The sequence below is a fragment of the Ochotona princeps genome, chromosome 7, assembly GCF_030435755.1.
Source record: "Ochotona princeps isolate mOchPri1 chromosome 7, mOchPri1.hap1, whole genome shotgun sequence".
Classification (NCBI taxonomy): Eukaryota; Metazoa; Chordata; class Mammalia; order Lagomorpha; family Ochotonidae; genus Ochotona; species Ochotona princeps.
In genome coordinates this window covers 70,768,562-70,793,429 of record NC_080838.1, presented here as the reverse complement: position 1 = coordinate 70,793,429, position 24,868 = coordinate 70,768,562, and the positions used below count along the sequence as shown (strand labels likewise).

Below are 24,868 nucleotides of genomic sequence, written 5' to 3'. Positions count from 1 at the left end.
CATTGCACTTCTCCCATGTGAAAAGTGAAGTATTAAGTTCTGGTTTTCAGAGGAGAACGGGTTTCAGGAAATGATGTGGTCGCTGCTCTCAAGAATCTTCTAGTTTGAGACCAATGTGTTGCCTGTCTGTGCCTCTCACTGGTGGTTTTTCCACTGGCTACTGCCTTAAAGGTCTTTGATACTATATGAAGTATACAAATTCCCCTGAGTGTAGGAGTGAAATGGTTCTGTCCTGGTGTTGCTGCAGCTGCTCTCACATTGTAGTTTTTAATAAAAGGTGTGATCTTTTAATAAAAAGTGAGATCCTTCAGCCCACTCACTTCCTGTACTTCATTTGGGTCTTTCAGATAGAGATTGGAATGGACTGGCAATGGGTGGCAAGACTGAAGGGTGGAAATGGTGTCTGCTGAGCACTCCAGCCTCGCCACACTTTTCCATCACAACCCTTCTCCCAGCGCAGGGCTCAGCCATTTCGTTTGTGTTTCTTTAGCCTGCATTTCTCCTGCCTTTGTAAATACTGTTCCAGTTGTTTTGGATGGACTTGTGTGCACCCACATTCCTCTAGTTCCAGAAGCAAGCTGCTTTTCTCTGGCCTCAGTGCCATTCATAGTATTCATCATCGCTCTTTTCAGGAGCTGCTGTGTTCCCTATCACAGCCTATGTGACCTCTTTGAAGATGGGGTCCTCTGTTTCTAATCTGCCACTCGTTATCTGGTAGTGAACAGATAAATGCTGTTTTCAAATATGTTGATGGTGGGTGTGAGAAGGATTGCCCTCTTTTTGCTCTAATTTTTCCCTTCTAAAGATTTTAAGGAAAACAGAAAAACTAGGTGCTGTGCACACATATTTAGAACACGTGTTTATTGGATCTTTATTGCATGGTTTTCACGAACATTGCAGAGACATTCTTTGAAGGATTGGCCTTTGCCGGGCACATGCCTCCTGCCTCCTCTGCTCGGTGTTTCCCGTACCAGTAAATTTCCCCAAGCACCCATCACCATTGCGCCACTAAGAAAAATGGTGGGAAGCATCTCCACTTTTATGTGGTTATCAGAAAGGAAGAGCTACAGAGAGAGGGAGAGAGACAATCTTCCTTTTATGGTTCATTCCCTACGTGGCTGCAATGGTCAGGGCTGGGGTAGGCCAAAGCCAGGAGCCTTATTTGGGTCTCCCATGTGATTGTAGGGGCCCTAGCACGTGGTCCGTCTTACGCTGATTCTCAGGCTTATTTACAGTGAGCTGGGTTGGGCTTAGAGCAGCTGGAACTGGAACTAGGGGCTTATGGATGCCAACATTCACAGGTGGCATTTCACCTTCTGTGCCGAAGTGCTGGCCCCCAGCTTCGGCTGTTTTATACCAGCATCAATGCCAAGTAAGTAAGTTAATAATAAAGATTCTTCCAAAGGACTTTAAATTTTTGTCTTCTGCATTTAAAAAAAAAGATTTGAGAGCCAGATGGGAAGAGAACCAGGTAGAGGGAATAAGCTCTGATCTGCTGGTTCAGATGACAGTGACCAGGGCAGGGCTGAGGGCTGGGGGCTTCATGCAGGTTTTCTACTTGGGTGACAAGAACCCAGTTACTTGAAACACTAGCACTGCATCCAGAGTTTCCCATTGTTAGGAAGCCGGAGGCTGACGTGAACCAAATGTAGCCACGTGTTCCTTTATTTCCAGTGGCGGGATTAGGGCCCTTGCATCCTTTGTTGTCACGTTTGTGCTTTTCTATTTTAAAAGGAGGAGAACACTTTTCATCTTAGAAGATGAAAAGAAGGTCTTTAGTCAATATAATACAAAAACTGAGCAGTCATGTGAAAGGGACACTGAAGCTGTAAAGATGGTGCATCAGTACTGGGAGTTGTTTTAAAGCTGCTTTCCCGTATGTAACAGATTTATCACTTTGCTTACAAAGTTTAAGAAAAACTGTGCCAGGTTTTTTTTTTTTTTCAGGATTCTTTTAGATTTTTTCTTTCAATAATTGCTTTCCCAAAGCACAAATGAACTGTCATGTCCCAATTGCTAGCACATATGGAGAATATGGCTTTACAGTATGCTTGTTGCTTTTGAGTATTTACAGGTGGAACTATTAAAAGTATTAGTAACGTACATGTTATGACAGCTCCAAACGCTTCACCGTTTTATTAGCAAATACTCTGCAGAGGTGTATGTGTAGAGCCCTGCTAGCCTACACTTTGGTCCTCCAGGATTTAAACAAACTTGACGTAGAAACAGAGCTCTTATTCACTCCCCAAATGCCTGTCCTGGCCTGGCTGAACCTGCTGCTGGGAACCAGGGACTCACTCCATCCAGGCGTTTTAAGTATGGGGAAGGGGCGTGGTTATCTAAACCATCACAGCTGTCTCCAAAGTCTTTACTAGTGGACTACTGGTGCTGCTGAGAGTTGAACCAGGTGCCGTACTGTGGAACCCAGGCATCTTTTTTTTTTTTTTTTCATTTTTTTAATTGTATTTTTGACAATCTTTACATAGTTAATTAGGGCATAAAGGTTCAAGGGCTACAGGAAAGTGGGTAAGACTATCATTTCCACACTTTTTTTCTGTATCTGGAGTAAAGAGGGAGGTAAAGGGAGAAGCTCCACAGTCTGCCACCCATCCCAGGTCCCCGATGTGGGGTATGCTCCAAGGGTCTTGCTCAAGTGGTTTTGATAGTTCAGCAGTTATGAATTGCTGCCAGTCTCACCATTCCAAGCACGAAGAAATCGCTGCAGAATCCACTGGTTGACATAGTCCATCTTAGGATCTCCGTTTGCCCTGTTTTTCACTGCCAACATATGGCTGGGGTAGTTGATTGATTTGTTCTGTCTTCTGTTTTTTTATGGTTAGGGATCTGAGTCCTGCAGTTTGATTGAGGGGATCCCTAAAGAAACTTTGTCTGAACCCAGACCAGGTTCTTGTGTGTACTTGCAAGTACGGGGCCTGGTACAGTCCATCGCCTCAATCAGCTGGTGGTTGCAGTTGCTGGGTCAGTTCTGTTTCGAGCCCTGTCTTCCACTAGAACCAATGGGTGTTGCAGTCCAGCCTGATTCTGCCCAGCACATACTCGGCCCTCACATTAACCAGTGGGAGCTGCAGCCTAGTCAGAGCGACCCACAATAAGCCCCACCAGGCCCATCCCCTCTCCTGGTTCTTGTGCTTGCCGTTATGTGCAGCAGACTAGTCTAGTCTGTCCTATGTCCCATTCAGCTCTCATACATGTCAGTGGGCACTGAAGCCTAGTTCAACCCAACCAGCTCCACTATCCAGCCTGCACACATGCTGTTGGGTTCCCTTCTGTCTAGCCACCCCTGCCCCTGTCCTGAACCCAAGCATCTTAACTGCTGGTCCAAATGCTGACTCCTGTTTCATTGAAAAAAAAAATATATTTATTTTTCTTTTAATGGCAGAATTACAGAGAAAAGCAGAGACAAAGAAAAAAATGATTCCATCAGCTGATTGACACCTCAAATGGCCACAATGGCCAGAGCTGTACTTATCAGAAACCAGGAGCCAGAGCTTCTTCTGGGTGTCTCATTCGGGTACAGAGTCCCAACATTTTTGGGCCATCCTCTACTGATTTCCCAGGCCACAGGTAGGGAACTGGATGGGAAGTGGAGCAGCCAGGACACAAACCCATATGGGATCCCGGTACTTGCAAGGGGAAGATTAGCCAGTTGTTGCACCTGTTACTTTAAACAATTTGTTTTAAAGACTTATGTTATTTACTTGAAAGGTAAAGTTACAAAGGGAGAGAAAGAAGGGAGAGAGTGTGAGAGAGATCTTCTGCCTACTGGTTTACTCCCCAAATGGTTATAGTGGCCATAGACCGGGGCTGTGCCAGGCTGACGCCAGGAGCTAGGTACTTTGTCTGAGTTTGCCATGTGGCTGCTGGAGGCTAAGTACTGGGTTATCCTTCGCTGCTTTCCTAGACACATTAGCAGGCTGCTGAATCCAAAGTGGAGCAGCTGAACCACAGGTGGAAGATTTGCCTACCCTGCTACTTTTTCAGCCCCAAGATTCTCTTTTTTTGGTATAGATTAAAAAAAAAGATTTATTTTTATTGGAAAGGCAGATTGACAGAGAAAGATCTTCCATCTGCTGGTTCATTCCCAAAATGGCATCAATGGCTGGAGCTGAGCCAATCTGAAGCCAGGAGCCAGGAGCCTCTGTCAGGTCTCCTATGTGGTTGCAAGTTCTTATGAACTTGAGCCATCCTCTACTGCTTTCTCAGGCCACATGTAAAGAGCTGTATTGCAAGTGGAACAGCCAGGACACGAACCAGATCCTGTATGGGCTGCTGGCACTTGCAGGAGGAGAATTGGCCAGTTGAACCATTGCTCTGGTCCTGAGTTATTGTTATTATTTTCAGATTGCTGAGGGTGTTTTTGGTAGGTCTTTCCCTTCCTTCCTTCTTTTTTATTGTACAGTGTTTGTCCTGCAGGCTTTTAGGTGTCTGTTTTGGTGTTTTCTTTCAGATGTTCAGTAATCTTTTGCTTTCTGCTTTTATTTTCGAATAGAACTGTTGAGTTCCTTGGGTCTGTGTGGGAGGATGGGGACAGAGCACACTAACTGTGGACTTTGTTGAATGAGTTTTCTGAGCAACTGATACGAATTAACTAACAGCTTTCTAGATCTTTCTGCATTCAGTGTGATTAGATGTACCAGCAGAGGCTTTTCTGCTCTTTTCTTGGAGGCTGCTATTCTGACTGTAAGGATGTGGGGATCCTGGCGGGGAAAGGACTCGGAATCTCAACACAGTACTTCATTGGCTGCAGGCCTTTCTGGGTCCACCAAGCCAGAGAACCTCTGCTTGCCTCTCTCTAGAATAAACCTTGAGTTTCTAGTTTTATCTCTGGATGGGGGCAGGGGTCTAGCAGGCCAGTGTGAGGGTGCAGAGAGAGCTTGGAGACGAACTATTTTATGAAAAAAAAAAAAGAAAAAAACAACAAAACTGGGCAAACACTTGTTTGGCAAGTTTGAGGAGACTCCTGTTAAGTTTTTTTTTTTTTCCATCCGTAAAATATACCGTTCCTGCATTCTTCAGTATTGTAGGTGTTCACAGTTGACTCTCATACTGCACCTTACAGGTAGTTACATTAGTCAGCTCATTCAGTACTGGAAATATTCCTGGAAGTCTTTCCTATCTGTCCCCAGCTGCCAACAACCTAATCTTCCATGGAAGATTTTGTGCTACGTTTTGTACCCTGTGACACCTGAAAATACCAAAATGTTTCTCTTTAGTCCAGTCCCCAGCATCCCACCTCACAGAAGGAAGAAGAGTGATGGAGGGGAGTCAGAGACAGCAGCCATTTGCCATAGAATAGCTTCACATTACTAGGATCTCACTCATCACCTGGGAGGGGGCCCTTCGATGGCGGGCCTTTCGAGTTTAAACTTAATGTCATGATAAAACCATTTCTATGATCTTGTTGTGCCTTATCCCGTTTGTTCAACTCTGTACTGAACTGTTAGTGTAAAATGTGAGATGTCTTAATAAACATGTGTATTATGTATTCTTCTATTTCAGTCAGTCAGTGGTTAGGCCTGCTTATGTAAAGCGAAGATAAAATTTTAGCAAAAAGTTTCAAAATGTTTGTAGTACTATGAGATTTTCAGCCTGGAGTCCTTTATTAATTCAGCTTAACGTTCAAGATATATTTAAAGCTAGGTCTGTGTGAGATTCTGAACATGCAGTGATGGGTTAGGAACAATCATTGCCTTGGAGAAATTCATGATGCTTTGTGAAATAGACTCTTACTAGAAGCTGGCACAGCATGTAAAGCCACCATCTGTGATGTTGGCGTCCCATGTGAGTGCCAATTTGAGTTCCAGCGGCTCCATTTGCAATCCAGCTCCTTGCTGGTACGACTGGGAGGTCAGCAAAGGATGGCCCAAGTACTCTGGCACCTGCACCCATGTGGGAGATCTGGAGGAAGCGCCAGGCTGCTGACATCAGATCTGTCTAGCCCTAGTTGATGCAGCCATTTGGGGAGTAGACCAGTTGATGGATGGAGGATTTTTTCTCCTGTCTCTCTCTTTCCTTTCAAATAAAAATAAATAAGTCTTTTAAAAAATTAGACACTGGGGAGGGAGAGCAGAGAAATCTTACATCACCCTAGAAGGTGTGAGGAAGACAGGAAATATAACCTATCAGGATCATAACTGGTAACTCATAGACAACAGACTCGAATTAGCATTAGACAATAGCAAAACTACAAAGGCAAATGGGGGAATCAGGAGTAATCTTAACAACCTCTTAACAGGAGGTCATGTGCATAGAGCAGGGAGGGGTCCCCAGAATGGAGCAGGCAGACTGGAGGAGGCTTTTATCCCAAACCTGAAGACTCCTAGATCCTCACCAAGGACTATCAGTAGGAGCACCAAGGACTACATCCCTACTGCCAAGGAGACCACGGGGAAATGGAGTGCCTTTGGAGGCCAAGAACTCTGAAGTCACCCACACCCAATTGGATCTACCACATGGGATGGAAGAAGCCCAAATCCTGCCTTGCAGGATCCAAGGACATTGGAACAACAACCAGGATCCCTGAGCGGTCCGCAGACACAGAAGAACAGTAAACTTCCTTCGGGACTAGGGAGAGGAGCTTTCTCTGGTCCTTGTCTGCTTCCAATTTTGGGTCCCCACCCCCTCTCGTAATAACCATCAGGAGCGCTCCAGAAACCCCTCAAAACAAACAAACAAACAAACAAACAAAACTAGAATAGATAGAGAACAACAAGGAAAGCTTAGAAACAGACAGGAAACGGTCAGCGTGGATGTACTTATAACTCACTGGGTGGGACACAAAGATTAGTTACTCCTCACTGGGGTATGGAAGATTTCTCTGCACACCCCTCCTAAACATGCTCACCTAAACTGTTGACATATATCCTGTTAGAATTATAGAGTTAGACCACCTAAAAAACAGCCAGGTTCAGCGAAAACGTGCTTCAATGCTATAAACTGCTAAATACCAAAATTAAAATAGGCATGAGACAGGTGAATAGTAATCTAAGCCATTTTAAGGTGTATGGAACACGGTTGAATATAAACCAAAATTGAAATGTCTATGAAGAAGTCACAGGTTGTGGTTGAGAACCTGCATTTTCCTATTAACCTATTGGTTAATACCATGTCAATTAATGCCATAATGTTGTAAATGGTTGAAAATATTATGTTGGGGCTTTTAATTGATTGGGATGATACTCTGCCGGCTCTACCTTCAGACTAGAGATGGTCTCACCAAGAAACCATTGAACTTACCAGGACAATAAGATGCTGGACTTTATGCTTGGTAAATACCTCCAATGAAAGAATGTCAACTGAATTTGAACTATGGAAATGCAACAAGGTGGAGCAATCTGCCATGGGAGGAGGGTGTGGGGAGGGGCGGGGGGAATCCCAGTGCATAAAAAATGTATCACATAATGCAATGTAATTAATTAAAAAAATGAAATGCAATAAAAATATGTTTAAAACAAAAAAAAAAATTAGACACATGCTATTGTTCTGTGGGAATACAGAGGAGGTGTCAACAACCTTCTGAGGCCATCAGAGACACCCTGAGGCCCACTGAGCTGATTCCCTGGGGATAACCAGACAGTGCCTATAAAGAAAGAAGGTCAGTTAAAGTTGTGAGAGAGACTACGTGTGTGTGTTTCTGCCTCTCTCTACCCTCTCCTCTCCTCTCCGCTCCTTTCCTTTTTTCCCCTTTTTTTTCTCTCTCTGTCTTTTTTTTTTTTTTTTTTTAAGACCAGACCAGCTTCTTTGCTAACTAAAGTTTGCCAGACTTCTGCATTCCTGGTTGCATTGCATGGTTGCTGTTTTGACTGCTTCCTGTTTGCAGGCAGATGCTGGACTTTGGTTTGTTTCCTCGTGTTAGCTTAAGGTTGTTTTTGACTTAAAGGTGACTTCATTATTGCCAAAGCTGCAGACTGAATCTTTTACAACACCCTAACAGTCTGTGGTTTTGTATTATATGCCAGGGAAAGTTCTGCACTTTTAAGGCATAAAACGATTTTGTTATAAGAAAGGTACATACTAGTTTTGGAAGTGTGGTTAAATTACTTAAAGCTATAAGAAGAGCCAATAGTATATTTATTATTAAAAAACATAAAAGCTGCCACCTCTCCACAAGGGGGAGAAAAAGACCTACTTTAGAATTACCCAGATGGGCTTTGGGGCTGAAGCTGGGTCTTCATCTCAAATCATTGGCCTTTTCTTCCAGTATATTCCATACTTCCTAATGGGCAGTGAAACTGCAAAGCTGAAAGGAGGAAAGGCCATCATTTTAAAGGGCTGTTTCAAAGAAACCAAACACGTGTATACCTAGTGCCTTTGAGGCGTCTTACCCTGTCGCCATAAACATTTGGAATGACTGTGGGTTCTGTTGCCAGGGTGGTGCTGGGTCTCAGTCCTGCTCATGCAAGTGTCTGTTTTCTTCGCTTCACTGCCTGCCTTGCTGCACAGAGTCCCATAGATGGAACCACTATTGCTGCATAGAAGTCACCCAGTGTCCACTGGGCTCTCCTGGCTAATGATGGGATTGAAAGCTGGGCAGAGGGGACTGTGGCCTCTGTGCCACCCAGAAGCTACAGAGGGCTGGAGACAGGTGAGCTCACTTTTGGTGCCTTCATCTGTGGTGGCACGTCTCAGATCATGTCATGATGTGGAAGCCAGTTGCTGTTTGCTTGTGACATGCTACATTGTTTTGTAAGGATTAGGTTATAAAAGTTAATGAAGTATTAAATGAATACTGAATTGACCAGCAGTCTGCTTATTATAATCAAGTCACTGTTATTCTTCATGAAATTGAAGTCTTGAGAACATACCTGAAACTGAGAGAGAACAAAGCTGTTTACTAGTGTGCTGTTCCCCATTATGTGTTGACTAGGATGCCAGAATGGGGGTGGGGGGGCGTTTCCATGACTGAAATATTCGGATACCCTGAGTTTAAGCATAAGTAATTTTCTTCAGGAAAGGTCTTTTCATGGCTTATACTAATTTTCAATGCTTGTGTAGTGTCCCAGTGCGTCTTTTGGCACTGGGCTACCACTGAGATTCCAGTGAGGATCTGTGCTGTGCTTCCTGGCCTTTTTCAGGCGTGCCGTGGATAAGGTGTGGTTTCCTACCTAACTCCTACCTAACAGCCATTTGGATGTAGGATAAATTCTCAGGTTACCATGTCCAGGGTCTGTGAGCCTATACTATGTGCAGTAAGTGCCCTGGTGTCTACCTGGTTGGCACCAAACCGGGAGGCATCCTGGAGTCCTCTTTTTTTTTTTTTTAAAGATTTATTTATTTTATTACAAAGTCAGATATACAGAGAGGAGGAGAGACAGAGAGGAAGATCTTCTGTCCGATGATTCACTCCCCAAGTGACTGCAACGGCCAGTGCACGCCGATCCGAAGCCGGGAACCTGGAACCTCTTCCGGGTCTCCCACACGGGTGCAGTGTCCCAAGGCTTTGGGCCGTCTTCAACTGCTTTCCCATGCCACAAGCAGGGAGCTGGATGGGAAGTGGAGCTGCCGGGTTTAGAACTGGCGCCCATATGGGATCCCAGGGCGTTCAAGGAGAGAACTTTAGCTGCTAGGCCATGCCCATCCTAGAGTTCTCTTTGCTGCTCTCCACAAGTGAAGTTCATGAGTGAATCTTACTGATTTTCCTAAAGTATATCTCAAATCTGTCTTCTTTTTATCTGTGCTGGTCTGAGCTACTGTTTGCTTTGTTTGTAGTAACCTGTTGAATTTCCCTGTTTCTGTCTACTTATCTATAAATTGAAACTGAATTTGCATACTTATTGTGCACAGCATGATTTTTTTGGAACATGTATACATTGAAGAATGAAACTAATTAATGTGTACTATGTCACAGTCTTATTTATTTATGGTGAGGACAACTAAAATCCATTATCTTAACAAGTTACCAGTTTCTGTTGCATTCTTACCAAGCCTTGTCACCGGGGCTTGCGTCGTGGTGCAGTGGGTTAAGTTTTGCTGCCTGCCACACGGGCATTGCCTATGAACATCGATTCACTTCCTAGCTGCTGCACTTTTTTTTTTAATAGATCTTACTTTTTTTTATTTGAAAACCATATTTACAGAGGAGAGACAAAGACAGGTCTTCCATCTCTTTTTTCATTTCCCAAAGGGCTACAACAGCTTGTGGTAAGCTGATTGGAAGTCATGAGCCTGGAGCTTCTTCCTGGTCTTCGTGCGTGTGCAGGGGCCCATGGACTTGAGCCATCTTCTGCTGCTTTCTTAGCTGGATCAGCAGCAGAGCATCTGGGGCTTGAACTGCTGTCCTTGCATGAGCTGGCACCACAGGTGTAGGGTTAGCCTGCTGTGTCCCTGTGCTGGCCCCCCTGCACTTGTGATGCAGCTCTCTGCTAAAGTGCCTGAGAAAGCAGCAGAAAGTGGCCCAAGTGTTGTTCTTAGGAGGCAACTCAAGATGGCCCCTGCACCCACACGGACCAAGGACCTGGTGAAGTTCCTGGCCAGCCCAGGTTGCTGTGGCCACTGGGGAGTGAACTAGCAGACTTATATCTCTCTGTCTTCCCTGTGGCTCCCCGTTTCTCTTTGTAACTCTGACTTTCAAATAAATAAATACATCTTTTTTTAAAAAGCACAGTCTCATGTTGTAAGTGGATCTCTTGAATTCTCTCCTCTTGTCGAAAATTTTTTATCCTTTGATCCACATCTATCCAAAGCTGTGTCACCCCCAGTCCCACTGTGATAACCACTGTTCCGCTCTGTTCCTGTGGGTTTATCCTTGCTAGATTCCACATAGAAAGCAGATCATGTGATGTTTGTTTTTCTGTTCCTGGCTTATTGAACATGTTTTCCAGTGTTCACGTTGTTGCAATGACGAGATTTTCTCTCTGCAAGACTGAAATAGCATTTCTTTTTGTACTTTCTTGACATTTTCTTTATCTGCTCATCGACAGCTGCACATCTCAGTTGCTTCCGTATCTTGGCTGTCGTAACGTTGCACTGAGTGTGGGAACAGAGACCCCTCTTCAACACACCGATTTCCTCTCCTCCGGCTCTGGACCCAGGATTTGGACCCCTGATCACATGCTGGATCTGTTTTTTGTTTTTTTTGAGGAACTGTTCCACATGACTGCATTATTTTATACTCTGACCAATAATGTACAAGAATTTACCTTCACCACATCCTTGGCAACACTTTTTCTTTTGTCTTTTTGATAAAAGCCAAAAAATACTAGGTAAAAGCATTGAATACTGCTTTGGTATAAAACACAAATGCTGCCAGTGACTCCCAGTTTGCACCCAGGGTCCCTTAGTCTGCATGTTTAGAATCTTAGCTCGTTTGTTCTGCCAGCCTCAGTTTTCATCTCAGGCCACTGTTCCATCGCCTTGACCTCATTTGCCTTTTGGCTCTTGTACCTGAAAACATGACTTCCACCTTCTCACTATGAGAATAGGTGTTGTCTTTGTTTTGTTCAGTACTGAATCTTAGGGCATAGAGAGCGCTACTTAGTACATAGTAAGGAAACAGTGAGCTAACCCAATGAAGAAGGTATGTGAGGGAGTAAATGATAGGGGTGGTTGATTTCTCATGGTTTAACAAAATTAACCATGAAAGATATTCCATAAAATTGACTGTTAATGTGGGCAATTCAGTGGATTTTATAATGCACACAAAGATTTGCAACCATTAGTATTATGTGATTTCCAGCTTATCTTCCTTACCCTGTAAAGAGATCCTGTGTCATTAGTGGTAATCCTTTCCAATGCCCTTCTCTATCCTCTGGTGACTAATCTTCTATTTTCTTAGATTGGCCCATTCTGGACGTTTCATGTAAATGGGTCATATAATATATGACACTACAAGTTTTGTGCCTAGGTTCTTTTTAGTTAATGTAATATTTTCAAGATTTGTTGATGTCAGTACTTTATTTTTGGTGCATTCTTTTATACGTATCATGTTTCACCATCCATTCATCATCTGTTGGCCTTTAGCTGTGGCCACTTGTTGGCTGTTCTAAGTGATACTCCTGTGAATGTGAGTGCTAAGTCTGGGTGTGGATATGTTTTCAGTTGGGGAAAGTATGTATTCATTTTTCTCTCCACAGAGTGGTGGGAATCACTTTTTATCTTTATGGCGACCTCTGCTGGATAGTCTCTAGGCTGTATTTTCCCAAGACTTTTCCAGTGGCTGTGTCTCCACAGTTTTTTGATCTTGTCAGTATTTCTAAAGTACTGATAGCACTCTTTCTGACTTTCCAGAGATGTAAAGGGTTTCTGATTCTCTTTGCTGTGTCTCATCAATGCTTTAATTTTACCATAATTCCCCAATTTTTGGTCACGTGAAAGTGTTCTTTTACTCCACATACGTTGAAGATTTCTTAGACTCTTTAACAAAAACAATAATAGCAACAATACTTACAGATAATACTGGTGATTTTCAGAATCGCTGAAAGAATTTTAGAGGTAGGTGTTTGACACAGCAGTTAAGACATGGCTGTGTTAAGCTGGCCCCTGCAGCACCAGCGTCCTCGAGGGGTGTGCTGGTTCAATTTCCAGCTACTCCACTTCCTTAGCCACTCCTGGCTGATGCTCCTGGGAAAGCAGTGGAAGGTGGCCCAGTTCCTTGGGCTCTTGCCACCCACATAGGAGACTGGGAGGAAGCTCCTGGCTCCTGGCTTTTGCCTGGCCAAACCCCGATGGTTGTGGATGTTCGAGGAGTGAACCAATGATATAAGATCTCTCTGTGTTTCTCTTCTGTCTCTGTAGTTCTGTTTTTTCAAGTGAATGAATAAGTTTCAAACAACAGCAGCAGTAACAGCAGCAGCAGAGGGCATCAATTAGAACATCCACCTCCTGTGTGGCAATGTCTAGGTTTGATTCCAGCTTCCTGGTAATGTGCACCTAGTGGCAGCAGGTGGTGGTGCGAGTACTCCAGTCCCTGCTTTCATGTAGATGGACTTGGTTGAGTTCTTGTTTCCTGACCGTAGCCTAATCTTGCTTTGGCTCTTACAGCCATTTGATAAGTGAATCTGTGGATGGAAGAGATCTGTCTCTGTCCCTCTAACTTTCAAACTAAAGAAGCAAACAAAGAAAAATTTATAAATCTTTAATTTGAGTAGCCAAATGAACCTTTTTAAAAAAAGGATTTCAGGTAGAGATATAAGTAGATAATATTTGTTTAGTTGGCCGTCGTTTTTTCGGTACTTGAATGTTTATCCTTATTTTTAGAATGCATTAGAGTTTTTTGGTAATTTAGGATACTTTACACAGGTGCATGCTTTTCTGAAAACATGGGTGGCTTAGCAATGTTCAGGAGAAAATACTCTTTTTTTTTTTTTTAAAGATTATTTGCAAGGTAGGGTTAGAGGAGAGAGAGAAAGAAAGAAAGAGAGGTCTTCTTAGGACTGGATTGCTCCCCAAAGGGCTATCACAATATGGCTAGGCCTGGGTGAAGTCAGGAGTCCAACACTGTTCACATCTCCAATGTGGGTGGCTGGGGGGCCACGACGTGGGCCATCATCTGCTGCTTTCCCAGGCTTTAAGTGCCCTGCAGTTCCAGTGGTGTGATGGGAACTGCAATGAGAGAAATTAACAAACTGATCCTTGTCTTTAAAATGAAAACAGTGTGTAGCTTCACTACTCATTTTTAGTGGGATTATAAAAAGGTAGAGTTTGTTGGGGGGAAAAATAAAATATATGGTTTTTAGCCCAGTAATCGTTAAAAAATCTTTTTTTTTTTTTTTTTGGCTGCACCACTGTTTTTCATAGCAGGTGACTGTAAACACCTTAGATATTTATCTCCAATGAATTTTGATTAAGTTATAACTACATAAAGAAATGCTGGGCTATCTTTGAAAGAATAAGAAAGTTTTACTTGTGCCCTAACACAGTAATTTCTTGGGTATGTGAAGTGAAAAGGCATTTGTATACTACAGTGTGCTGTGTATTTAAGAGCAAGCAGATGGGCATAAACTTTCATATGCTTGGAAGAACTAGAGTCTGGAAGGATACGTGAGATATAACTACGACTTTTCAGGAGGGTCGGGAGAGGGCAACCTACTTTCCATTTTCGAAAAATGCTTTGAGCATTTTTATGTCTAAAATGCCACAGAAGATATGCCAGGGGGATTCCAAAAGTTCATGGAAATTCATGTTATGTATTATAAGATTTATTTTATTTTTACTTGAAGGAGTTACAGAGAAGGCAAGGCAGAGAGAATCTTCTGTCTGCTGGTTTACTTCCCAAATGACCACAACGCTAGAGTTGGGAGGACCTGAAGCCAGGAGCCAGGAGCTTCTTCCTTGTCTCCCTTTTGGATGTGGGGTTCCAAGGCTTTGGGCAGTCCTCTACTGCTTTCCCAGGCCACAAGCAGAGAGCTGGATGGGAAGTGGAGCAGCCGGGATTAGAACCAGCCTCTTACAGCATGCCGGCACTGTAGGCTGAGGCCTAGCCTACTATGACATGGCACTAGTTCCTGTGCTAATTTTTGATTACATTTCTTGACAACCCTTTGGAAACTTCTTGCTTTGTATTTGGCCATACATTATTGTTGTGAGAGCTTGTACTCACATATTAGGACTTTTGTATATATGCTTAGAGGGTCTGTCTGTTGGTTGTTTGTCCTGGAAATGAGAAGCAGTGTTGCTCACTCCTTCCAGAGTGGAATGGACATCTCAGGACGCAGTCAGAAGAGCACGCAGTGGTTAGGGATCCCGCCTGGGTTTAGTTAGAGTCAGAGGAAGACTGCAGAGCTCCTGGGAGGTGGCTGCGCATGCAGACACACAGAGCAGACAGGTGTCTGCAGCGAACTAAAAACACTTGATCAACATTTCAGCTCCAAATTATACCCTTTTGTAGAATGTCATTTTTTAGATTCGAAATGACAAGTAAAAAAAAAAATTGAAGTTTGCATGATGATTTGTGGATCCTAAGTGACGTAAGGGAAAAATGCCAGACGAGCAAATAGAACTTTGTTTTACTATTAAATTTTCCCCCTTTATTTGATGAGCAGAGAGCTAGATGAGAGTATGTGTGAGAGAGATGGAAGATAGAATACCCATCTGGTGATCAGTTCCAAAATGCCCAAATGGCTGCTTGCTGAGACCAAAGTAGGTAGTGGGAACTCAATTCAGGAACTCCCACTTGATGTAACTACATACCAGAGCCACCATCTGCTTTTTCCACAGCATTTAGTAGCGGGAAGCTGTGACTGTGAGCAGAACTGAGACACCCAGGAACTTGGATGGGGGGTGGGTGTTATAGGCAGCAGCTGTTTTGTTTTGTTTTGTTTTTAAAGATTATCCACTGGGACTGGTGTGTGCATCCCATATAGGTGCTGGTTCAAGTCCTGGCTGCTCTACTTCCAATCCAGCTGCTTGCTTATGTGCCATAGAAAGCTGCAGAGGATGGCTCAAGTCCTTGGGCCCCTGCACCCATGTGAGTAACCTGGAAGAAGCTCCTGGCTTCAGATTGGTCCAGCTGTAGCCACTGTGGTCATTTGAGGAGTGAACCAGTGGATGGAAGAGCTTGCTGTTGCATTCTCTCTCTCCTCTCTTTGTAACTCTGCTTTTCAAATCAAAAAGAAAATAAATCTTTGAAAAAATATGTATTCATTTACTTATCTGAAAGATGGAGTTAGAAGTGAGAAAAGGCAGAGATGTGTCTCCTCCATACTTCAGAGCCAGGCCCCCAGTAGAAGCTGAGCTGTTGCTCCCAACACCCACCCTGAGCTTTGTTTTTATTGTTTTGTTTTCTCGTGTAACCTGTACCATGCTTGAGGTGGCCATAAGATTACACACACCAGAAAGAAAGAAAGAAAGAAAAAAAAAAGCAGCAGAAAACTTAAAAGCATCCTATTTTGAAGCTGTTGTATAAAACATTTGCTTCTAGGGACCTGTGTTGTCACACAGCAGGTTAAGCTACTTCACACAGTGTTGGTGCCCCATAAGGTCTCCACTTGGGATGCAACTCCTGGCTAACCCTCCTGGAAGAGCAGCAGATGGTGGCTTGAGTACTTGGGCTGCTGCACATACGTTGGAGACCCAGATGGAGTTCCAGGCTCCTGGCTTCAGTTGTAGCCATCTGGGGAGTAAACCAGTGGATGGGAGACTTGTCCCACCCCACTGCCCATAATTCTGCCTTCCAAATAAATAAATAAATCTAAGAAAGGGAGGGAAAAACAGAGGGGGAGCAATGTAGGGAGGGGAAATAGAGATGGGATTAGCACTGAATCTAGCTGTAGTTTAATCTTTGAGTCAGGATCGTCAGAAACTAAGCTGTGCAGCATTTCATATACATTATTTTCTCACTCTCCAGCTATTTTTCTTTTTTTTTAATTTAAAGAAAATTTATTGGAGATCTGAAGAACAATGCCTAAATGATTAACCTTTCCAGAAAATTGTAGCTACACAATGCATTGTATCTGTTGTGTTAAAGCATGCACTAGACACAAACTACAGTTCTCCGCCCTACCAGCTGTTCCATGACACAGATAGTATTTGTGTTTTGTTGGTGTCTGTTGGGTTTTCATTGCTAAAGAAAAATCAGTCTGCGGCCAGCATTGTGGCATAGTGAGGATGCCACCTGCAGTCTGGTGTCCTGTGAGGCACCGATTTGAGCCTCTGCTGCTACACTTCCAGTCAGCTGTCTGCTAACACACCTGGGAAGGTAGTGGAGGGTGGGAGACCTGGACAAAGCTCCTGGAGCTTGGCTCAGCCTTGGCTGTTGTTGCCACCTGGAGTGTGAATGGCAGAGCTCTCTTCATGTTTCTCTATATAACTGTGCATTTCAACTATTTAAATCTAAATGAAAAAGAAAGCCCACCAGGCCCTGAAAAGCTAATTTGTTTGAGATAACATACCTGATATGTGTCAGATCTGGTCTTCCTAAAATTGAACTCTTTTTTCTTTCCTTCCACAAAAATGTAAGGTCTTGTGAGAATTTGGTAGGAGACAGCTCTGGGAAGGGCATTGCTTAAGAAAGCATTATGAAATGTAAAGCTTTGGGTGCAGGCAGTTTGATCACTAAGTGGTTTGGGGGCCTATGAGGGGTCTCCAAACCTGAGCGTGGACAGAGCCCACATTTCTCTTCATCTTCTCTGCCAGCTCTGCTTGGAGCGGCTGTTGCTTCCTCAGCTGTTGCATCAGCTGGAGCTGTGGGCTAATTCAAGAGAATGCACTTAACACCTTGCCTGAACGCTTGTAGCACATTGTCACAGTGGAGTTATTTTTATAATCGATCACACATAAATTAGTAGGAATGTCGTTTTGTAGAATATTTTGCTGAGAAATAGTCTCACGCTAAATTTTGAAAAAGGTGAGAAGGAGGAGGGAGACAAAACACGCCTCAAGCCTGGTAGTCATATTTATATATAATCATACTTTATATTTACATAAACAGATGTACATTTCTGCAGTTACAATTTAGAAATGCTGGGAGAACATTTGGTGTTTAAAGCATGATCTGATTATGCTAAGAACATTGTCCACGCTCTTCTGGGCCTGGAGTGTGACTGATCTGGTAGTTATCCTCTGATTGACCCTGGGAACCCTGGAAAGCCACGCCGTGGGTCTTAGAGAACACCTAATTGTGTTGAGATCCCTTAGTTATTGAACAGAGGTCGGGAAGGAGGGTGTGGGGAGCCTGGAGGGATGGCAGCTGCATTGTAATCACTCCCGACAAGAGACTGAGCTTAGAAGAACGCCATGGATAAATGCCCTTTAGAGTTACATAAACCTGCTGTTTCAGTTGGATGTTTGGATTGTAGCCTCTTAGTTTATATCAATGGCTCCATTTATCTTAGTCCTTTCTGAGAGTTCCTCAGGTGGTTGTAATATGTATCCAGGGTAGAACTACTGGTTTGATCTTGGGATAGAGGTGGAGGGTGTACTTGGGAGAAGGGGGCAATGAAGAACTTGGAAAATGTAACTACTGTGTTGTTGTTATTTATTTATTTATTTTTTTGTAAGAGGGAAGAGTTCAGTCAACATCTTGGGGAAAGTGAGAATTCTCGACCCAAAATGTGTTCTTTCTCCTTACTATGTATTCTTAGCAGAATTCCACTTTTTCGTGCGTATTGAAATGCCTGAACGTTTCAACAATATAAATTTAATAACCCTAGGCTGTTAAGGTCTGATCTATCTAGCCTTTTTTGATTCTTTCCAGTCTGTTCCTATCTGAAGCAAAGGAATGCTTGAGATGGAGTAACTAGAATATGCTACAGTTCAATAAAAATTTACTGGCACGAAGTGAACATGCCATGTATTTTACTAGTCTTAAAACCATTTCTAAACTTAGTTTCAGGTGTGTGTCTTTGTGTGTGTATACATATAAGCATTCAAAAAGTTGAGCAAACCAACCATACATATGTGTAGCCAAACTGTTAAAATAACGTTGGATTAAGGTTGATTGCCAATGCTGTATAATGGATAAAGGAACATGTTGTTTTTTCCTTCTTGCTCTGAAATTTTTAAAGGTGTTTAATATGTGTTTTTAAAAATACTTATTTTTATGTGTTTGAAAGACAGGGATATCTTCTGTGTGCTGATTCACTCTGAGGTTCATGCAACGTCCATGGCTGGGCCGACAACTGCTCTAGGATTTTGCTGTAGCATATCTTTATGCTCCTTAAAAGAAGGAAACGAATTTATTTTTATTGAGATGTAATTAGCTGCAAAAATGAATAGAATGGCTAAATTTGTTGAAAACAATTTTTTTTTTGTTTTTGTTTTCGTAGATACCAACTTACCCTGAGCACTTGTAGAGCTGGGCTGGATACAGTTAAAATATTTTTTTCTCCCTGTGAATTATAGTAGTGAGTGTAGAGAGAGGTTGCTGAGCAACACGGCAGGCACAGCAGTTCTGTGGTCTAATGTAGTTGTTGAAGTTTAGGCCTAATGCTGAGGGGACTAAAAGAATGTTTGCTGTTTATCTGTGGTTCTTTGGGGTTACTTCTATTATTTTGTCCCGCAATATAGTGTAGTAACATCTGTTGAAAGCCTTACCTTAAATACTGAAGTGCCTTTTTTTTCTTTTCTATTCATAGTGGTAGTCGCTCTTCTAAAACTTTTAAACCAAAGAAGAACATCCCAGAGGGGTCCCACCAGTATGAACTCTTAAAGCATGCTGAAGCCACCCTTGGCAGTGGCAATCTCCGGATGGCTGTCATGCTTCCTGAGGGGGAAGATCTAAATGAGTGGGTTGCAGTTAACAGTAAGTGGCTTTTCTATTTCTCAGTAGGCTCTCATTTAATAGCCCCATTGAGGGTGAGCATTGGAATGCAATTTGTTCTAGGATCTAGTTGACAATCTAATATACAGTATAATGATGTCATGATTCATGTTTTGCCTTTATAAATTCTTGTCTCTTGTTATATAACTATTAAACAGCATATATTTATCAGGGTCCGGCAGCGTAGCCTAGTGGCTAAAGTCCTCGCCTTGAATGCGCCGGGATCCCATATGGGTGCCGGTTCTAGTCCCGGCAGCTCCACCTCCCATCCAGCTCCCTGCTTGTGGCCTGGGAAAGCAGTGGAGGATGGCCCAGAGCACTGGGACCCTGTACCCACATGGGAGACCTGGAGGAAGTTCCTGGTTCCCGGCTTCGTATCGGCACAGCACTGGCAGTTGTGGTCACTTGGGAAGTAAATCACTGGATGGAAAATCTTCCTCTCTGTTTCTCTTCCTCTCTGTATATCTGCCTTAGCAGTAAAAATAAATAAATCTTTAGAAAATTTATTAATTATTCTTGTTTTTGATGATTTTTACATAGTTGATGAGGGTGACTAGGGTCAAAGGCTACAGGAAAGTGGGTGAGATCACCATTTCCACATTCTCTTTTTTTCCTTCCTGTATCTGGGGGAAAGGGAGAGTCAGGGAGAGAAGCCACACCCAGCCTTCCTAATGCCTCTGCACCCAGGGATGGAGGATAACCACCCAACACCCCTCAGGGTCCCCGATGTGGGGCGTGCTCTGAGGGTCCTACTCGTGAGATTTCAGTAGTTCAGCAGTTATGAATTGCTGCCAATCTCGCCACTCCAAGCACAATGAAATCTCCAGAATCTACTGATTGACATGGTCCACCTTAGAGTCTCTGTTTGCCCAGATATTCACTGCCAACACTTGGCTGTGGTAGTTGATTAATTTGTTCTGTCCTCCCTCCTCTGTTGTGTTACCAGATGTCCTCTGAAGATTCTGATTGACTGCCATATCTTCCATTAGGAATTCTTTGTACATTCTGGATACAAGATTTTTGTTGTTTATATGTGTTACAAAAAATTTTCCCCATTGTGTTTGTGTCCACTTAATTGAGTCACTTGATGAGCCTAAACTCCCGAATTCTGGGTCGTGCTCGTGTGCATGTCTTTCACCTGATAACCGTAAGATTCCACTGAAGTAAAATTTCATTGTAAGCATTCTTTTTTGCTTAACAACTGGCATTTGCTTTGCAGCGGTGGATTTCTTCAATCAGATCAACATGCTCTATGGGACTATTACAGACTTCTGCACTGAAGAGAGCTGTCCAGTGATGTCAGCCGGCCCCAAGTAAGATGGCGCGCATGATCAGCACTCATCTTTATGTAGATAAGAGGAAAGTTTTCCACCATACAGTTTTTCTACTTAGGGTTGCCTTTCGTGGTTTGCCAGTGACGGATTTATCAAGTCCTCCCATCTTCTATCCTGCCTCTTCTCTATTTGCCTAGATGTCTTCCCTGGTTTGTCCAAACAAGATTTCTGGAAATAGTTTGCTGTTTCTTCCATTACATGTACCTTTTGAAAACTTGTTTATGATATTCCTCTTATGGATATTTTTTTCTCTCATCATCTGTTAATGTTTCAAAAATTTTACTCCTCTTAAGGAATCCTGACTTCTTCAGACTAGTTCGGTTCTTTCTACTTAGCCTTTATAGTGGTTATTCATTTCTTACAGGGTACTGGCTTTCTAAGATTTACTTACTTATTTGAAAGACAGAGGGGAGAGACAGAGCTTCCATTTGCTGGTTCATTCCCCAGATAGCCACAATTGCAGGGCTGGGCCAGGCCTTAGCCAGGAGCCAGGTGCTTCTTCCAGTTGTCCCACATGGTGTAAGGGCCCAGACATGTGGGGCCATCTCCTGCTGCCTTTGCCAGACCATTAGCTGGGAACTGGATCAAAAGTGGAGCAGCCAGCACATGAACTGGCACCCATACTGGATGCCAAGATGCCACGCTGCAAACCCTGCTATAGTAAAGTATTTGTAAATAGACATCTTAAGTATTCTGTTAGCCTTGTTCTTTTCTTTTTTCCTCCGTCCCTCCCTCCCTCCTTTACTGCCTTCTTTTTAACAAAAGATTTTTCTTCAAAAGGCAGATTTATGGAGAGAAGGAGAGACAGAGAAAAAAATCTGTCTGTTGGTTCACTCTCCAAGTGGCCACAGTGACCAGAGCTGAGCTGATCCAAAGCAGGAGCCAGGAGCAAAGAGCCAGGAGTTTCATCCAGGTCTCCTTCTGAGGTGTAGGATACTAAGGTTTTAGGCCATCCTCAACTGCTTTCCCAAGCGCCAAGCAGCGAGCTGGATGAGAGGTTGATTAGCCGGGACACAAACTGGTGCCCATATGGGGTCCCAGTGCAAGTAAGGCAGGGATTTAGCCACTGAGCCTTGTTCTTCTTTTAACATCTTTTTGGAACAAGGATGATGCCTGTTTCCTAGTTAGTGTTCATCAAGTGTTAATTGGATCAGTATGTTTTTGATTATTAATACTGTTTTTGTAATGGCAGCTACTGTCATTTAGAGCTATCTAAGGTCCTTTCATGTGTTCATCTTTTGCTTCACATAGAAGCATTCACAATTAATGTTGTCCCACACATTGTCACAGTTTGGCCAGATGGTCAGAGAGCTTATAGCAGAGGTGTAAAGAGCTTGAGGAAGCTATTGAGAAGCCATGCGAGGAGATGAAACTTTAGCTGGCATTTTCAGTGAGGAGAAGGGAAGACAACACTGGAGAAAAGGCATTAGGCTGTGTCTGCACGTTCTCTCCTTTCTGGCCTACAGAGAGGGGTAGCGGAAGTGTCAGTGCCTGCTAGTCCCTGGCTTCTCTCTTTTCAAGGCACTGTTTACTGGGAGAAACGTCCTCTGTGGACTTCGCTTTGGGTTTGTAGTTGCAGGTGCACCTTCTGTTCCTGCTTCACCCATTTGAACTTACATGAATAAACTTTTTTAAAAAAAATATTGTGGTTCAGAGACACAGCTGTTTCCTAGTTTCATCAAAGATATGGTATGAATTTCTGTTACTTGTTATTCTGGGAAGATTTCTTAAAGGAAAAGATGCATTTTGAAATGAAATCTCCCTTTTTGTACTTACTAATGTGTGTGAAGATTACTGATACTTCTGAGAAAAAATGTTTTTGGTATTGTTGTTACATTTTAGTTATGCATGGAGAAATTAAGTGCCACCTGTTAAGAAAAAAATTCCTGTGACTGTAATTGAAAGCTCCTGTGTGTGAGTGCGTGTGCAAGGATGTGTTGATGTTTGGATGTGAAACTTTAATGGGGACCGTCGCTGGGCTTCTGACTTCCTGCATGCCTGTTTGCCTCCTTTCTTTTTTGTTCTCAATAATTTTATTTTGGATGTTTACGTAGTTGACAAGGATGCATGTGCATGAGGACCACTGGCTGTGGTTGGGAGGATGCAGGAATGGGGGAAGGTGGGTGGGACAAATCCTTCCAGTGTTCCTTTCTTCCCTTTTTACTGTATGGTGGGGGAGGAGAGGGAAGGTGAGGAGACTGCTCCCATCTGCCAAACTACACCAGTGCCTGGGGATGGGGATGTCCACCTGATGATGTTTTACAAACACCGATGTGCGGAAGAATGTTCTGAGAGTATTGCTCATGTGATTTTGATAATTCTGTAACAGTTGATTTCATTAGTCCAAGACTGAGAAAATCCTTCCAGGTCCAGTGGCTGACAGAGTCTGCCTAGTACATTCACTCACTCAGAAACTTAGTGCAGAAGCCCAGCCAGGGGAGTGTCAGCCGATTCTGTGTTCTGTCTTCTGAAATGCACCTGATGTGCTCAGCAGGCCTAAATGAGCTGGTCAGCTGGCCATGGTGTCCCCCATATTCCCCTGTACCTCTTTCCTTCTTTTCCCATCCCCTCCGCCTTTTCAGCCTTCATTTCATCCTTTCTGCATGTAAAATTATAGCCTTTCATCTTTTGTTAGGCCTAAGAAGGTGTGATCATTGGCATATTCTTCATCTTTACCAACAGATTTAAGCAGTGTTGTGAAAATATTTGTTGAAAATGGAATTAAAGGAGCCCACATTCTGGCATAGCTGGTTAAGCCCCTGTTTGAAAGGCTGAAGTCTCATTTGAATGCTGGTCTGAGCCATTCTACTTCTGACCCAGCTTCCTCTTAATGAACCTGGCAAAACAGCAGGGGCCCCTATACCCGTGGAGAGACCCAGATAAAGCTCCTGGCTTTGGCCTAGTGCAGCCCTGGCAGTTGCAGACTTTTGGGTAGTGAACCAGCCATTTTTCTCTCTGTGTAACTCTGCCTTTCAGATAAAGAAGTCTTTTTTTTTTTTTTAAATGAAAGTTAAAGTAAAAGGGACTGGTGTTGTGGTGTGGTGCAGCCAGTAAAGCTGCTGTTTGGGATGCTCACATGTCATATTGGAGTGCTGGGCTAAGTTATAGTATTCCACTTCAGTCCACCTTCTTGCTGATTGCTTCCAGAGAGGCAGCAGGTGATGGCTGAACGCTTGGACCCCTGCCATCTGTGTGGGAGCTCCAGATAGGGTTCCTTGTCCCTGGCTTCGGCCTGGCCTAGCCCTAATTTGTCATTTGAGGAGTAAATCAACAGATGGAAGGTCTCTTTTTGTTTCCCCATCTCTTTCTCTCTGTCACTCTGCTTTTTAGGTACAGGAAAATAAATATTTAAAAAGAAAGATGCAAATAAAAAAATTATAAAGTTAAGTGCTGTTCTTTGACCTAGTCGTTAAGCTGCCGGTTGGGGCACCTGCATCCTGTATACATAGTGCCTGGGGTTTGACTCCTGGCTCTGTTCCAAGTCCCAGCTTCCGGTTGATGTACACATGGGAGACAGCCAGGGACAGCTCAGGTACTGTGTTCCTGCCACCCATGTGGAGACCTGGATTGCATTCCAGGCTTCCAGCTTTGGCCTGCCCACTCCTAACTGTTCGGCATATTTGAGGAGTGAGTCATTGGATGGGAGCCCTCTCTGTTTCTTTGTCTCAAATTATAATACACACGTGTATGTGTGTGTAGCTATCTGTCTCCTACTTACACGATTTTAGTTCTCAACATAGGCTCTATCAGATTCACTTTTACAAGTAATGATTCCATCTGTTGAGGGCATTGGTAAAGAGCTAATGTTGGGAATTTATTGATGTCAGTGTAGTCCTTTTCACACTATTAATTGATGAGAAATAAGTGTGCTGTGAAGATTGTTAAGATAGGAAAACAAAAGGAAGTCGGAGCCATGTCAAGGCTGGAAGTGAATGCCTGATGATTTTCCATTGGAACGCCTGTAAAATTACCCGCATTTGATGAGAGGAATGAGTAGGAACATTGTCAGGCTGAAGGACACTGAGCTAGAGCTCTGGCTGACTTTCTGAAAGCAGTCTCTTAAGAAGCAGTTCTTTCTTGTACTTTGACCTTCCAAAAAGTTAACAAGCATACTGTCTGGAACGTCTCAGAACACTATTGCCGGCTGACCTGTGCTGTTGACTGGTTGGCGTTACCTTTGACTGGCCACTTCTCCCTCTGCTACCAATGCTTTGATTGTTCTTTGTCTTCATGATCCCTCTGCTATAGACGGATTTCGTCCCTGATTACAGCCTGACTTGTTTAGAATTTCTTTCAAAAGTCTGCTTTTGTGTATGGC

The 24,868-nt window shown here is 43.3% G+C and overlaps 1 protein-coding gene across 1 annotated transcript in view; it reads left to right on the top strand.

Moving 5' to 3' along the window:
• MOB1B (MOB kinase activator 1B) overlaps positions 1–24,868 on the top strand; it is a 52,479-nt gene that overhangs the window by 12,454 nt on the left and 15,157 nt on the right. Inside the window, exons 2-3 of the mRNA XM_004596195.2 lie at positions 19,032–19,198; positions 20,436–20,529. Of these exons, the coding sequence (XP_004596252.1) occupies positions 19,032–19,198; positions 20,436–20,529 (261 nt within the window). The remainder of the gene's footprint in view (positions 1–19,031; positions 19,199–20,435; positions 20,530–24,868) is intronic.